At 48.5% G+C, this 17,044-nt stretch overlaps 1 protein-coding gene across 4 annotated transcripts in view; it reads left to right on the top strand.

Annotated features, from left to right (window-relative positions):
• garnl3 (GTPase activating Rap/RanGAP domain like 3) overlaps positions 1 to 17,044 on the top strand; it is a 347,312-nt gene that overhangs the window by 185,203 nt on the left and 145,065 nt on the right. For 3 of the 4 annotated variants that reach the window (XM_033049272.1, XM_033049274.1, XM_033049271.1), the window contains exon 4: positions 8,065 to 8,164. In XM_033049272.1, coding sequence (XP_032905163.1) covers positions 8,065 to 8,164 — 100 coding nt within the window. The remainder of the gene's footprint in view (positions 1 to 8,064; positions 8,165 to 17,044) is intronic. The other variant, XM_033049275.1, reaches the window with a different exon arrangement.

Raw genomic sequence — 17,044 nt, 5'->3', positions numbered from 1 at the left:
CATGAAAAGATGGTCCATTACAGGAAGGATGTGGAGGCAGTGGAAAGTGTGCAGAGGAGGCTTACCAGAACGATGCCTGGACTAGGGGGCAGCAGCTACAGGGAGAGGTTGCACAGACTTGGTCTGTTAGACTTGGAATGCCAGACTTGATGGGGGGGGGAGAACAGATAGAAGTGTATACATTTATGAGAGGCAGAGACAGGGTAAACAGTCACAACCTTTCTCCCACGGTGAACACATCAAATACCAGAGGACATGTACAAGGTGTGTGTATATGTGCATATTTGTTCGTGGTGTGTCTGTGCTCGTCTGTGAGTAGGAGGCTTAGTTTTAAAGTAAGAGGAACAAAGTTCAAAGGAGATGAGAGGGTCAAGTTTTTACACAGAGGGTAGTGGGTGCCTGGAACATGCTGCGGGCGGTGGTGGGTGGTAGAGGCAGATATGATAGTGGCGTTCGAGAGACCTTTGGATAGGCACATGGATATGCAGGGAATGGAGGGATATGCATTGTGTGCAGGCAGATAAGAGTTGATCTTGACATCATGTTTGGCACAGACGTTGTGGGCCGAAGGGCCTGTTCCTGTGCTGTGCTGTTCGATGTTCCATGTGGAGGATGCATACGACAGAAACTGCTGCTGGTGAAAGCAGGGAAATGGCACCAGAGTACGGTAGTTAGTGGAAGGTCATCACAGATACATTGTGTGCATTCAATTCACCTCCGCCACTTCGAACAGGGCAGACGGCAGATTTAATTGACAAAGGACCCCAATCATCTCCACTCTGGCTGTCATTTTATGCAGCCTTACAAAAAACTGTTTTACCTTTTGAAAGCATTGAGCTTGTGTTGTGCGTACACAAAAATGCTGGAGAAACTCAGCGGGTGCAGCAGCATCTATGGAGCGAAGGAAATAGGCAACGTTTCGGGCCGAAACCCGGAAGGGTTTCGGCCCGAAACGTTGGGTATTTCCTTCCGGAAGGGTTTCGGCCCGAAACGTTCCCTATTTCCTTCGCTCCATAGATGCTGCTGCACCCGCTGAGTTTCTCCAGCATTTCTGTGTACCTTCGATTTTCCAGCATCTGCAGTTCCTTCTTAAACACTGAGCTATGTTGTGCGATGATTTGTATCTTTAGTTTAGTTTAGTTTAATGACACAGCTTGGAAACAGGCGCTTCAGCGAGTCCAGGCGTACCATCCATCACCCCTTCACAGTAGTTCTATGTTATCCCACTTTCTCATCCACTCCCCACACACTAAGAGCAATTTACAGAAGCCAATTAACCTACAAACCCGCACATTTTTTGGGACGTGGGAGGAAACTGGAGCACCCAGAGAAAACCCACGCAGGTCACAGGGAGAACGTACAAACTCCGTACAGACAGCACCCGTAGTCAGGATGGAACCCGGGTCTCTGGCGCTGTAAGGCAGCAACTCTACCGCTGCGCCACCGTGCCACCATAAAGGACGTGTTGTGCTATGTAAATGCACAGATTGTATTGTTTAAAAAGCATACGTTGACAGTCCTACTGAGCTTTTAAGCACTTTAAAGCACATGCTTTTATTTGGTCATTTGGTCCGTGTAATAGTAGAGTTGCTGCCTCATGGCGCCAGAGACCCGGGTTCAATCCTGACCACAGGTGCTGTCTATGCGGAGTTTGCACGTTCTCCCTGTGACCGCGAGGCTTTCCTCCGGGTGTTCCCAAAGACGTGCGGGTTTGTGAGTTAATTGGCCCTCTGTAAATTGCCCTCAGAAGACGAGAAAGCGTGATGCCATAGAACTAGTGTGAACGGGTGATCGATGTTCGGCGCGGGCTCGGTGGGCCGAAGTGCCAGTTCCCATGCCGTATCTCTAAACTAAACGACGTCAGTCTGTGCAGCATGGTTGGAGAAGCAGTGCTGCTGGAACCCAAGTAGCTGTTCACATCTGTCTCACATGGTGCAGCCATGAGATGGAGCACAAGTCCACACAAGTCGGTGGGTTTTCTCCGGGTGCTCCGGTTTCCTCCCACACTCCAAAGATGCACAGGTTTGTAGGTTAATTGTCTTGGTAAAATTGTAAATTGTCCCTAGTGTGTGTAGGATGGTGTTAATGTGCGGGGATCACTGTTCGGCGCGGACTCGGTGGGCCGAAGGCTCTGTTTCCACGCTGTATCTCTAAAGTCCACATTGTGGCTACACTCCAAAGAGTGTCATTGGATGTAAAGGTCTTTGCAGCAATCTAGAATGGACATGAGATGTGACATGTATCCAATCGAAACGTCGCCTATCCATGTTTTCCAGAGATGCTGCCTGACCCGCTGAGTTACTCCAGCATTTTGTGTCTCGTTCCAGAGTAACCACGTGGCCTTCAGAAGGGCAGCTTGGTTTGATCCCAGTACCCACCACAGGTCCATGCACACCGGCTTCTAAAGGAGCCCTGCACGATACCCTGATGGCCTTCTTCCTCTGCACCAGGGTCGCTTGCCCGTCAACCAAGCAGTCACTCATTAGACTTTAGACATACAGCACGGATACAGGCCCTTTGGCCCACCGAGTCCGCGCCGACCAGCGATCGCCCCTTACACCAGCACTATCCTACACATTAGAGACAATTTTCCCGTAGCCAATTATGAGTGTGGGAGGAAATCTAAGCACCCGCAGAAAACCCACACAGTCACGGGGAGAACATACAAACTCCATACAGACAGCACCTGTAGCCGGGATGGAACCCGGGTCTCTGGCGCTGTAAGGCAGCAACTCTACCAGCATGGTCCAGGCTCAGGCCACTGCTGGGTGACTGGATCCCAGTAGTCTGACTGATCCAGAGCCACATTGACACTGTCTCAGTGCAGGGACACCTGGCCACCCTCACACGATGGCTCTAACAGCCGGTGAAGCCCCACCTCAAGGCCCATCTGCCCTTTAAGTTGTGCACTAGCAGGGCAGCATGGTGGCGCAGCGGTAGAGTTGCTGCCTCACAGCGCCAGGGACCCGGGTTCGATCCTGACTACGGGTGCTGTCTGTACGGAGTTTGTGCGTTCTCCCCGTGACCGGCGAGGGATTTCTCCCAGATCTTCGGCTTCCTCCCACACTCTAAAGACGTGCAGGTTTGTAGGTTAATTGGCTTGGTATAAGTGTAAAATTGTCCCTAGTGTGTGTAGGATAGTGTTAGTGCGCGGGGATCGCTGGTCGGTGCGGAGCCGGTGGGCCGAAGGGCCTGTTTTCACACTCTATCTCTAAACTAAACTAAACTGACACAATTACCACCAACCCCAAACTCCAAGTGGTTTAAAGGAGAGGTGCGGGGCAGGTTTTTTTACATATAGATGGCGGGTACTGGGAACACACAGCCAAAGGTGATGATGGAGGCAGATACAATAGTGGAGTTTAAGAGACTTTGGAATAAGCACATGGGGATGCCCACAGGAATGGAGGCATACGGATTATGTGTAGACAGAGGAGATTAACGTGGTCTAACGCATTGTGTTAGGCATGGACATTGTGGGCCGAAGGGCCTATTCCTGTGCTGTACTGTTCTCTGTTCTACATGAACCTTGTTTTTCATCCTACAGATGCCATCTGATGTCAACATTTTCCGATGGTGTTTTCTGCCAGTATTATTGAATGTGTCTGAATGACTTGACATTTGAGGTTCACTTGGGATCTGTTTAAAAATATGAATGATGTTCAAAAGATTGCAATTATTAATTCTCTATTAATGTGAAATGACAACAAAATGCATGCACAGAGAGAACAGTTCCAACCATTCAAATTAACTTAGCTGTGAAAATATCCTCCAATTGCTCCCTTATGGCCAATTCTCCATTCACTTCAAGATAGACACAGAATGCTGGAGTAACCCAGCGCGAGATAATCACTGATGAGGTGTTTGCGCAGTAATCAACCAGAACCAGGACATGCAGCAGCTCTGGAGAGAAGGAATGGGTGACGTTTCGGGTCGAGACCCTTCTTCAGACTGTCAGCTTTTGACTTTACTTTAGACTTTACAGTGTGGAAACGGGCCCTTCAGCTCACCGAGTCCACGCCGACCAGCGATCATCCTGTATCGGAGCTCCGACCAGCGCGGCCTGTGGACTTCGGGAGCCGCGGTTTCTGGCAGCAAGCGGCCGTTCCAGACGCTCCAAGCCGCTGAAGAGGGTTCTCCCGACGCCGAAGCCCCATCATCCGGCCTGAACATCGGGCCGCCGTTGTGGCGACTGCAGAGGCCTCAATAGGCCCCGACCAAGGGGTGAACAAGAGGAAGAGGACTGGACTTTGTTGCCTTCCCTCACAGTGGGAACCATTGTGGGGGGATGTTTTTATGTTTTATGTTCAATTCTTTTTTAATGTGGTGTCTTACTTTTATTGGTGTGCTGCAAATGGCAACTCAAATTTCACTACACCAGAAGTGGTGTATGTGACAATAAATGTCCTTTGCACTAACACTATCCCACACTCTTGGGACAATTTACAATTTTTACAGAAGCCAATTGTCCTACAAGCCTGTTCATCTTTGGAGTGTGGGAGGAAACCAGAGCACCTGGAGAAAACCCACGTGGTCACCGGGAAAACTCGGGCAGGTGGGACTAGCTTCGATGGGGCATCTTGGTCAACATGGACAAGATGGGCCGGAGGGCCTGTTTCCGTGCCGCATGAATCTATGATTATGACTACTGGGAGAGAGAGGTTACGCGAGGCAGTGGGTGGGAGTTAGATGGGGAGAAATCTGTCTTTGGTCGCTGGTGATATATCCTTACAACGGACGCTGTCTACACTCTGAACACTGGAAGTGATTGTGTAGACAGAGGCTGTGGCTAATTCACTTGTACAGGTGTAACACTGGTAACCCAGGATGTATTATGTCTACAAGGTATCCTCAAGTCACTGTAAGGAGGTGTGAGACAAGTGACGGCAACCCTTAAGGTGAAAAGGAAAAGATTTAATAGTAATCTGAGGGGTCATTTTTTCACACAAAGGGTGGTGGGTGTATGGAACAAGCTGCCAGAGGAGGTAGTTGAGGCTGGGACTATTGCAACATTTAAGAAACAATTAGATAGGTACATGTTCAAGAAGGAACTGCAGATGCTGGAAAATCGAAGGTAGACAAAATTGCTGGAGAAACTCAGCGGGTGCGGCAGCATCTATGGAGCGAAGGAAATAGGCAACGTTTCGGCACGAAACATTGCCTAGTTCCTTCGCTTCAGAGATGCTGCCGCACCCGCTGAGTTTCTCCAGCAATGTTGTCTACCTTAGATAGGTACATGGATAGGACAGGTTTGGAGTGATAAGGGCCAAACGTGGGCAGGTGGGACTATTGTTGTTGGTTCATGTTGGCCAGTGTGGGCAAGATGGGCCGAAGGGCCTGTTTCCCTGCCGTATGACTCCATGAGTCTATGAATGTGTGTAACGTGTAACATGTGTGGAGGGTGTTGCTAGTATCGCAGTCCTCAATCTGATCTCATTGCACTAACAACTACCTTCTATGCATTGGGCCGAAGGGCCTGTTTCCGTGCTGTCTAACACCATCACACCTAGGTGAGGACATGTTCATAATGCAGAGGTTTGGATTAATAATGTTACCCTCAAAACACACTGCTGCAGTTAATTAAAATACACTGGCTTCAAATTACACAACTTCACTTGTTTCTCACATGTCCTTTAGGATAGGAATGGTGTTTTCATCCAGTTTACTTTGCAAGGGACCCACATCACTGGCTGATGTGATCTTAGCTTCAGCCCCATACTCCCGTTAGATCTCCATAAACCTTGATTGCCCCGTATCCGTGGCAGAGGCCAGAACTCTGAACAAACTGGGTTCAATAATGACCAACCCCACTCACCCACTCCATGCCCTGAAGGTGATCAAGAGCAGCATCTTCAGTCAGAGACTGATTGCACCAATGTGCAAAACTGAGAGACATAGGAAGTCTTGTATACCAGCTGCTATAAGGTTATATAATGCGCACAAATAACTGCACTTTTTTTTCACTCATTGTATTTTAACTTGTATTTTAACTTGTTAAGTATGGAAGCTATTTGAGGAAATGTGTGGTGTTATGTCTGTCTTGAAGCTGTCGTGGCACTGTAATTTCCTGTAAAGGATTATTAAAGGTATAATCCTTCAATCAATCAATCCAAAATAATTGTCTGATTTAGTCCTGCGCTCATTTGGTGACTGATCTCACTAGCGTTGAGCCTATCCATGGACCCACCGTTGTCTATGAAAATAAATTCCTCCTGAACGCCATCTTAAATGGTGGCAGAGCGGCAGAGTTGCTGCCTCACGGCGACCCGGGTTCGATCCTGACTGTGGTGGGGGGGGTGGGGGGTGACTGGCAATCACCAAGGTGCAGAGTTGTTGTGTAACAGCCGCAGGGAAGAAGCTGTTCCTGAACCTGCTGGTCCGGCAACGGAGTGACCTGTAGCGCCTCCCGGATGGGAGTAGGGTGAACAGAGTTTACATGTTCTCTCTGTGACCTGCGTGGGTTTTCTCTGGGTGCTCCGGTTTCCTCCCACACTCCAAAGACGTGTGACCTCACGGAGGGTAGAGCCCATAACGTCCCATTGTTGGCTGGGGAAGATGCGATAACAAGAGGGATACAAGGATGCGAACAGTGGTAGGATGTCTAGGGTGGACGAGTGTGGAGAGAGGGGTGGGGGGAAGGGAATGCAGCAGTTACTTGAAATGAGAGAAACCACTATTTATACTCCTGGGTTGTAAGCTACCCAAGCAAAACATGAGTCATTTACCCAGGGTGGGGGAATTAAGAGCCAGGTTTAAGGTGAGAAGGGAAAGATTTAGCTGGAACCAAATGGGGCAACCTTTTTTAGAGAGGGGGGGTGGGTAAATGGAACAAGCTGCCAGAGGAGGTAGTTGAGGCAGGTACTATAACAGCGCTTAAATGATATGAACAGGAAAGGCTTAGAGGAATATGGGCCAAACGCGGGCAGGTGGGACCAAAGATTATGGACTACTGTAGATGGGTCATCTTGATCAGCATGGGCACGTTGGGCTGTTGGGCCTGTTTCTGAGCGGTATTCCGTGACTCTGGAATTCCAACTTTCCGTGTTTCCGTGACTCTGGAATTCCAACTTTGCAATAAAGAGGAAGAAGATTGGGCTTTATTACCTTCCATCACAGTGAGGAATGTGGGGAATCCCGCTGTGGTGAATGTTTATGTTAACTTTCATGTAGTTGTGTGTCTTGTTGCTTTTGTTTTTCGTATGGCTGTATGGTAATTCAAGTTTCACTGTAGCTTAATTGGTACACAAGGTTTACAAGGTTAATTCCCGGGATAGCGGGACTGTCATATGCTGAGAGAATGGAGCAGCTGGGCTTGTACACTCTGGAGTTTAGAAAGATGAGAGGGAATCGTATTGAAACCTTATTAAGGGCTTGGACACGCTAGAGGCAGGAAACATGTTCCCGATGTTGGGGAGTCCAGAACCAGGGGCCACCGTTTAAGAATAAGTAGTAAGCCATTTAGAACGGAGACGAGGAAACACTTTTTCTCACAGAGAGTTGTGAGTCTGTGGAATTCTCTGCCGCAGAGGGCCGTGGAGGCAGGTTCTCTGGATGCTTTCAAGAGAGAACTAGATAGGGCTCTTAAAAATAGCAGAGTCAGGGGATATGGGGAGAAGGCAGGAACGGGGTACTGATTGGGGATGATCAGCCATGATCACATTGAATGGCGGTGCTGGCTCGAAGGGCCAAATGGCCTCTACTCCTGCACCTATTGTCTATTGTCTATTGTCTAATGTCTACACGTGACAATAAGCTGACCTTGAAACCTTGACCTAAAGGCTGATGTCCCATTTGCCTTTCGAATGAATTAATGAATAAATTTATTGGCCAAGTATGTACAAGGAATTTGCCTTGGTGCTCCACTCGCAAGGAGGCTACAGACTTTTGGTGATTGATTAGAGCTCGTGGAATGACCTCTTCCATTTGGATGCTAACTTTGGGTTGGGATTGGCTTCACGTTTATATAGGGATGCCTTCTTGCTTTAACCGTCTCTTGATGTTCACAGTCAAAGGAAAGACATAACCATGAAGTGATACCATTAACGAATGTTCCTGTTTTCCCAGAATAGCGACTGCACTCCGGGAACCTGGCACCGGACTGACGTGCATCTGGAGAACCCGGAATACCACACCAGATGGTACTTCAAATACTTCCTAGGAAAAGGTGAGGAGTCAAGTTTAGTTTAGTTTTTGAGATACAGCGCGGAAACAGGCCCTTCGGCCCACTGGGTCCGCACCGACCAGCGATCCCCGCACATTAACACCACCCTACACACACACACACACGGGACAATTTTACATTATTATTACAATTATACCAAGACAATTAATTTACAAACCTGTACGTCTTTGGAGTGTGGGAGGAAACCGAAGATCTCGGAGAGAACCTACGCAGGTCACTGGGAGAACGTACAAATTCTGTAGAGACAGCACCCGTAGTCTGGAACAAACCCGGGTTTCTGGCACTCTAAGGCAGCAACTCTACCGCTGCACCACCGACTAAACTAAAACGATGTTATGGCTCCCCTGGAACAGAATTGTGGGCTACATCAGTGAGGGGAGGGAAGCTGAATATAGAGGTGTAGTCAACGACTTTGGTGAATGGTGTGGGCTGAATCACCAGGAGTTAGTTGGGTACTTTAGGAGGAGAGGAACACCACTGTCTCCATCAATGGTGTGGATGTGCAGTTTACCAGGGAGTACAAACACCTTTGTACCTGGACAGTAAACTGGACTGGTCCAGGAACGCGGAGGCCCTGTACAAGAAGGGACAGAGCCAGCTGTACTTTTATGAGAAGGCTCCGTTCCTTCAATGTCTGCAGTGAGATGCTGCAGATGTTCTACCAATCGGTGGTACCAGCGCCACCTTCTTCGCTGCCGTGTGGTGGGGCAGCAGGGCGAAGACCACGATCAACAAACTCATCAGGAAGTCTGGCTCCATCCTGGGGGCGGAGTTGGAGTTGGCTCCATGGGAGGTTGGTCTTGGAGGGGAGGATGCTCCTCAAACTGCAGAGCATCTTGGACAATACAGCTCACCCCCTCCATGACACACTGGTCAACCTGAGGAGCACATTCTGCAACAGACTGGTTCCACCAAGATGCAGCACAGAACGCCACAGGAGATCCTTCTTCCCTGTGGCTATCAAACTGTACAACTCCTCCCCCTTCTGTCATGGGGTAGACTGAGACTGACTCCCACTCCCCAATCTTTGCACATCACCCATCCTTACCACTCGTTACTTTAATTTCATGTATTTTGTTTTTTGTGCATTTTGTGTTTTTATGACTGTAGGCAGATCAATTTCCCTCCTGGGATAAATAAAGTTCTATCGTATCGTATCGAAACACGTAACTGCAGGAGTTGCTGGAGTAACTCAGTGGGTCAGGCAGCATCTGTGGAGAACGTGAGATTCTGCTGCCATACCGCATGACCTTACACTGCCTAACCCGCTGGGTTGCTCCATATGGTTTCCATTATCCTGCTCAATTCGTTAACTGTATGGGTTGAATCCCACAGATCTGGGTCCTAATATGTGTAGGAAGGAACTGCAGATGCTGGTTTACACTGAAGATAGACACAAAATGCTGCAATAACAGTGGAACAGGCAGCATCTCCGGATAGAAGGAATGGGAGATGTTTCGGGTCGAGACCTTTCTTCAGTACAGAACTGGGCCTGTACTCGCTGGAGTTTAGGAGGTTGACCTCATTGAAATGTACAGAATAATGAAAGGTATAGAGGTAGATGCACAGTGTCTTTGGCACCCGTTTGCCCGGAGTAGGGGAATCGAGGGCCAGAGGACATAGGTTCAAGGTGAAGGGGAAAAGATTTAATAGGAATCTGAGGGGCAACCTTTTCACACAGTGGGTGGGTGTATGGAACAAGCTTCCAGAGGAGGTAGTTGAGGCAGGGTCTATCCCAACATTAAAAAACAGTTAGACAGGTACATGGATTAGACAGGTTTGGGGGGATATGGACCAAGTGCAGGCAGGTGGGACTAGTGTATCTGGGGCATTTTGGCCAGTGTGGGAAAGTTGGGCTGATGGACCTGTTTCCACACTGTATCACTCTATGACTCTATGACTACACTGGGAACAATTTACAATTATACCAAAGCCAATTAACTTACAAACCTGTACGTCTTTTGGAGTGCAGGAGGAAACCAGAGATCTCCGAGAAAACCCTAGCAGGCCACGGGGAGAACGTGCAAACTCCATGCAGACAGCACCTGTGGTCAGGATCGAACCCAGGTCTCTGGTGGTGTAAAGCAGCACCTCTACTGCTGCATCACAGTCTCGCCCTAGTGCTGGAAAATGCTGGAAAAAACTCAGCAGAACAGACAGCATTCCAGATATCTGTCATTCAGCCAGTGTGAAGAAGGGTCGGTTGTCTATGGCCTCCAGGGATGCTGCCTGACCCACTGAGTTACTCCAGCACTTTGTAGTCTATGCATAGGTTGAAAGTTGAACTAGCTACCTCCTTGGTGACCCTTGGACTATCCTTGATCGGACTTTGCTGGCTTTACCTTGCACTAAACGTCATTCCCTTACCATGTATCTTTTACGCAGTAAAATGTTCGATTGTAATCATATATTGTCTTTCCGCTGACTGGATAGCGCGCAACAAAAGCTTTTCACTGTACCTTAGTACACATGACAATAAACCAAACTGAGTTTGGCACAACTCATGCCCTAGTGATACACTGTGGTAGTCGTGACAGCGTTTTATTTCAGAACTCCTGTAAGTTATACCAAACTGCAGGATGTGAACATATTCTATCTTCCATCTGTTCTTACCCACTCTTTAAACATATGTGCAGTTAGATCCTGGCTGGAAGGATCGCCACGAGCAATCTGTAATTGTATTATTCATTTTCTTCACACTTACATAAAAACATATTTATCATTCCCCTACAGATTTTTACCTCCAGCCTAAGCAAGCTTCAGTAACTAATTTTCAATGCAGAATTGTTGTCTATTCACGGTGTGATCGCATTATAGAAATTTGTTTCCCTCTGGAAGATTAGTTCTCAGCAGTGTGGGACATTGCCTTTAAAATAATTGTTTGCCTTAAGAATGGAAGAGGGGGAACAAAATGGCGGCTCAGCTGATAGAGCTGCTGCCTCACAGCGCCAGAGACCCGGGTTCGATCCTGATCTCGAGTGCTGTCTGTGTAGAGTTTGCACGTTCTCTCTGTGACCGTGTGGGTTTCCTCCAGGTGCTCCAGTTTCCTCCCATGTGGGTTTGTAGGTGAATTGTCTTCTGTAAATTGCCCCCAGTGTGTTGGGAGTGAAGGTGTCGGGGGTTATGGGGAGAAGGCAGGAGAATGGTGTCGAGAGGGAAAGATAGATCAGCCGTGATTGAATGGCAGAATAGACATGATGGGCCAAATGGCCTAACTCAGCTCCTTTCACATGAACTTATGAGTGGATGAGGAAGTGGGTAGCATAGAACTAGTGTGAAAGGACACAATGTTGAAGTAACTCAGTGGGGAGGCAGAAGCTCTGGAGAGCATGGATAGGTGACGTTTCGGGTGGGGACCCTTTTTCACTGATGATGAATGTTCCTTATTCCATGCTCTCCAGCCCGCATACACTGTGATGGTTCATGAGATCCATGTTCGCCAGAGATGCTGAGTTACTCCAGCACTTTGTGTCCTTTTGTGTGAACTAGCATCTGCAGTTCCTGGTTTCTGCATAGATCTAGAGTGAATGGTGTGGACACTGTGGGCCTGAGGGTCTGTTTCCATGCTATATCTCTAAACGAAAACCACAGCATGTACTTTCCCCAACATAAGCTGCTGCCTTTGTCTGCTGATTAATTCATTTCACTGCACTTTATGTGCAAGCAACGAATAAAACTTGACTTGACTTGAATCCTGATTTCAGCCTCAGTAAAGCCACATACAAAGCAGCTGGAATAAGCTATTAAATCGACAAATACCAGGCAGGCTTTTAAAACAAAGGGCCGTGCCAGGAAAACTCCAACCTGCCAAAATTTTAGTTTCAACAAACTTCTACTTTTGAGTCATCTCCAATGCACTCAGAATATCCCGAGGTGCTTTGGAGGAGTAGCGTTAAAAGGACATTGATGTTACAGGCTTGAAACAGAGAATGTCTCTATGAAACGTAGCAAGCATTTTATCGTGATGCATCACAGCTTGGTTTGGGTACAGCTTCATCCAGGACCGCAAGAAATTGCAGCGAATTGTGGACGCAGCCCAGACCATCACACAAACCAACCTCCCTTCCATCGACTCAATTTACACCTCACGCTGCCTCGACAAGGCCAGCAGCATAATCAAGGACCAGTCGCAGTCTGGCCACTCCCTCTTCTCCCTTCTCCCATCGGGCAAAAGGTACAAAAGTGTGAAAACGCAAACCTCCAGATTCAGGGACAGCTATTTCCCAGCTGTTATCAGGCAACTGAACCATCCTTCCACAACCAGAGAGCAGTGCTGAACTACTATCTAGCTCTTTGATGATCCTTGGTCTATCCTTGATCGGACTTTACTGGCTTTACCTTGCACTAAACGTTATTCCCTTATCATGTACCTATACACTGTAAATGGCTCGATTGAAATCATGTATTGTCTTTCCGGTGACTGGTTGGCACGCAACAAAAACTTTTCACTGCACCTCGGTACACGTGACAATAAAGTAAACATCAACCATTCCTTTCCATAGAGTCATACAGCATGGAAACAGGCCTAATACCCCAACTTGCCCACGTCGATCAATATGCCTCATCTACACTGGTCCCACCTTCCTGTGTTTGTTCTATGGTAGATGAAACCGGAGCATCCACAGGAGACCCACGCAGTCACTGGGAGCACATGCAAGCTCCACAAAGACAGCACCCAAAGTCAGAGATTGCAGAGGAAGGGAGGGACAAGGCCAGATAGGGGTTTGAGAACAAGATGGAGCGTTTTCAAATGGAGTTGTTAAGTTATCGATGACTACTATAGATCAGTGTACAGGGGTGAGGGTTATTGGGACCTGCTTTGAGCTGGAAACTGTGCTGCACTACCGTGGAGCAACTCAGACTTACAGAGGTCACGGGCAATTATTCCCAAGGAACTGCAGATGCTGGTTTACAGAAGAAAAAAAACACACCAAGTGCTGGAGTAACTCAGCGGGTCAGGCAGCATCTCTGGATCTACTGCCTGACATGAGAGGGGAGAAGAGAGAATGACCAGGGTGTAAGTGCTCCTTGAATGTGTGGGCAGCTTTCCCTGAGCAGCTTGATGAGCAAATGGAGCCGTTGGGATGGGATGGCTGGTTTCTGCGATGGACTGGGCTGCATTCACAAGTCTCTGCAATTTCTAAAAAGAAAAGACACAAAGTGCTGGAGTAACTCATTGGGTGAGGCTGCATCTGTGGAGAACATGGAGAGGTGAAGTTTCAGGTTGGGACCTCTCTTCAGACTGATTTCTGCAATTTCTTGTGGTGATGAGCAGAGCACTTGTATTACCAAGCTGGGATAAATCCTGCTCGGATTCTCCCTCCATTTGTTGGGATCATTGAATGAAAGATACTTCCACTGGGGCACTGAGGAGACCTCTTCAACATGTTAGAAATAATGCATATTGATTTAAATACTATGGCCCATGGGCACTGGAGCCTCTGACACTCTTGATATGCTCTTGTAGCAGGCGTATGCTTTACATGGTTGCAAAGTTTAGGTTAGTATAGAGATGCAGCATGGAGGTAGGCCCTTCGGCCCACCGAGACCTTGCTAACTCGCGATCCACGCACACTAACACCATCACACACACAAGGGACAATTTACAATTGTACCATGCCAATTAACCTACAAACCTGAGGTAGACAAAACTGCTGGAGAAACTCAGTGTGTGCAGCAGCATCTAATGAGCGAAGGAAATAGGCAACGTTTCGGCCCAAACCCCTTCTTCAGACCTACAAACCTGTACTTCTTTGGGGTTGTGGGAGGAATCTGGAGCACCCAGAGAAAACCCACGCAGGTCACGGTGGGAATGCACAAATTCCGTTCAGACAGCACCCGGAGTCAGGATCGAACCTGGATCTATGGTGTTGTAAGGCAGCAACTCTATCGCTGCACCACCGTGCCGCTCCTGAATGTCTGAGTATTCATCCTAGATCAGTAGCACAAACACCTTAGGAAGAAGCAAATAATAGTTTCATTTAGTTTATTGTCACGTGTACTGAGGTACAGTGAAAAGCTTTTTGTTGAGTGCTATCCAGTCAGCGGAAAGACTGTACATGATTACAATCAATCTGTCCACTGTGTACAGGTGCAGGATAAAGGGAATAATGTCCAGCAAAGGATAAAGTTCAGTAAAGTCCGATTAGCGATAGGGGGGTCTCCAATGAGGTAGATGGGAAGTCAGGACTGTTCTCTAGTTGGTGAGAGGATGGTTCAGTTGCCTGATAACAGCTGGGGAGAAACTGTCCCTGAATCTGTACTTTTCAGATAATCTTTCACTGTACCTCAGTACACGTGACAATAAACGAAACTAGAAACAAAATGAAACTAAACTAAACTAAAGCTGTGGTCACGGTGGCGCAGCGGCAGAGTTGCTGCCTTACAGCGAATACAGCGCCGGAGACCCGGGTTTGACCCTGACTACGGGTGCTGTCTGTATGGAATTTGTACATTCTCCCCGTGACCTGCGTGGGTTTTCTCCGAGATCTTCGGTTTCCTCCCACACTCCAAAGGTTTGTACAGGTTTGTAGGTTAATTGGCTTGGTAAATGTAAAAATTGTCCCTAGCAGGTGTAGGATGGTGTTAGTGTGCGGGGATTGCTGGTCAGCGCGGGCCCGGTGGGCCGAAGGGCCTGTTTCGGCGCTGTATCTCTAAAACTAAAAACTAAAAAACGAATCTGAAGGTATGTGTTTTCATACTTGTGTACTTCTTTCTTGAGGGGAGAGGGGAGAAGAGGGAGTGTTCGAGGGGAGACTGGTCCTTGATTAGGCTGCTGGCCTTGCTGAGGCAGCATGGAGTGTAGATGGAGTTAATGGAAGGGATGTGGAACAAAGGTAGACCCAGCGTGGGATACTTTGTAAAATTGTCAGCGCCCTTTACATGGCAACTCTTTGCATACCTTGGGTATGCAAAACAAAGAATATCGCTGCGACTTAACACATGTGACAATAAAGTATAAAGTTTAAGAAGGAACTGCAGATGCTGGAAAATCGAAGGTAGACAAAAATGCTGGAGAAACTCAGCGGGTGAGGCAGCATCTGTGGAGCGAAGGAAATAGGCGACGTTTCGGGTCAAGACTTCTTCAGACTGATGTGAGGGTGGGGGGGGGGGAGGGGCGGGAAGAGGAAAGGAAGAGGCGGAGACAGTGGGCTGTGGGAGAGCTGGGAAGGGGAGGGGAAAGAGGGAGAAAGCAAGGACTACCTGAAATTAGAGAAGTCACTGTTCATACCGCCGGGGTGTAAACTACCCAAGCGAAATATGAGGTGCTGCTCCTTCAATTTACGGTGGGCCTCACTCTGGCTATGGAGGAGGCCCAGGACAGAAAGGTCGGATTCGGAATGGGAGGGGGAGTTGAAGTGCTGAGCCACCGGGAGATCAAGTTGGCGAACCGAGCGGAGGTGTTGGGCGAAGCGATTGCCAAGCCTCCGCTTGGTCTCACCGATGTAGAGCAGCTGACATCTAGAGCAGCGAATGCAATAGAAGAGGTTAGAGGAGGTGCAGGTGAATCTCTGCCACACCTGGAAAGTATAAAGTATCCATTCATTCATTCATTCATTCGGTTTGCATGATGGTCTGGGCTGTGCGTGATGCCTGTGGATGTCACATGTAGTGGAGTGGAACAGGGATGAGTTCCCAGGCAACGTTGACAGTGGTGTTGTGTAGCTGGTAGCTGCTAGCGGATGATGAGATAATTGCACTGTGACACAATGATTATTTGATTAGACAATAAATTGGCAACAATTGCTATCTGTCATGTGCATTTTGAGCTAAAGTAGCATCCCTTTCAAAATATTACTGAAGATAGTTTGAGCTTTGTGCTTCTCACAGAAGTGGTTTGGCAGTTCGTTTCATGTTTCTCTCTGCTTATTATTGGGCCTCCGTTCTGAAGTCTCTGATTCACATATTCTCTCGTGGGGTGAAGTCTCGTGGAGTGGTTTGTTCCCACCAATCCCCATTCTTCTAGATTTCTCCCCCCCCCCCCCCCCCCCCTCCCCCCTTCCCCCTCCCCCCTCACATTCTAATCAAGTCATAGAGTGATACAGTGTGGAAACAGCTCCATCAGCCCACACCAACCGATACGTCTACACTAGTCCCACCTGCCTACCTTTGGCCCATATTCCTCCAAACATGTCCTATACATGTACCTGTGTAAATATTTCTTGCTATAGTCCCAGCCTCAACTACCTCCTCTGGCAGCTTGCTTGATACACCCACCATCCTTCATGTAACAAAAGTTACCCCTCAGATTCCTGTTAAATATTTCCCCCTTCACCTTACAGCTATGTCCGCTGGTTCTCAATTCGCCTCTTCCGGGCAAGAGACTCTATGCCTTTACCCGATCTATTCCTCTCATGATTTTGCACACCTCTATAAGATCACCCCTCATCCTCCTGCGCTCCAAGGAATAAAGTCCCAGTCTCCTCAACCTCTCCCTAAAGCTCACACTCTGTTGGCCTGGCCGCCGGCCCGGTGGACGGTGACACCGGGAGCCCGCGGGTCCCTGGTGGGAGACCGCTTTTCGGAGCTTCCGCAAACGCGACTTCAACCGCCCGAGTTGCAGGGTTGAGGATGACCTGGAGCGGGGCCTTACATCGCCCGGCGCGGCCTCAAATTGCCACGGGACTTGCTAGCACCCAAAGATACTAGAGGAGCCTCCTCTAGTATCTTTGCTAGCGCCCGCCGGGGGCTCCAACATCAAGACCCGGAGCGTGGCCTTGCATCGCCCGGTGCGGCTTTAATGGCCGCGGGACTTATTTACCATCGCCCGCCGGGGGCTTTGACTTTGACATCGGGAGGAGAATGGGGAGTGCAGGGGAGAGATAAGACTTTGCCTTCCATCACAGTGAGGAGGAGATTCGC

Source organism: Amblyraja radiata, chromosome 32 (assembly GCF_010909765.2).
Source record: "Amblyraja radiata isolate CabotCenter1 chromosome 32, sAmbRad1.1.pri, whole genome shotgun sequence".
In the NCBI taxonomy this organism is placed as follows: Eukaryota; Metazoa; Chordata; class Chondrichthyes; order Rajiformes; family Rajidae; genus Amblyraja; species Amblyraja radiata.
Note: the sequence above shows the minus strand (reverse complement) of the source record. Positions and strands in the feature narration are given on the sequence as shown.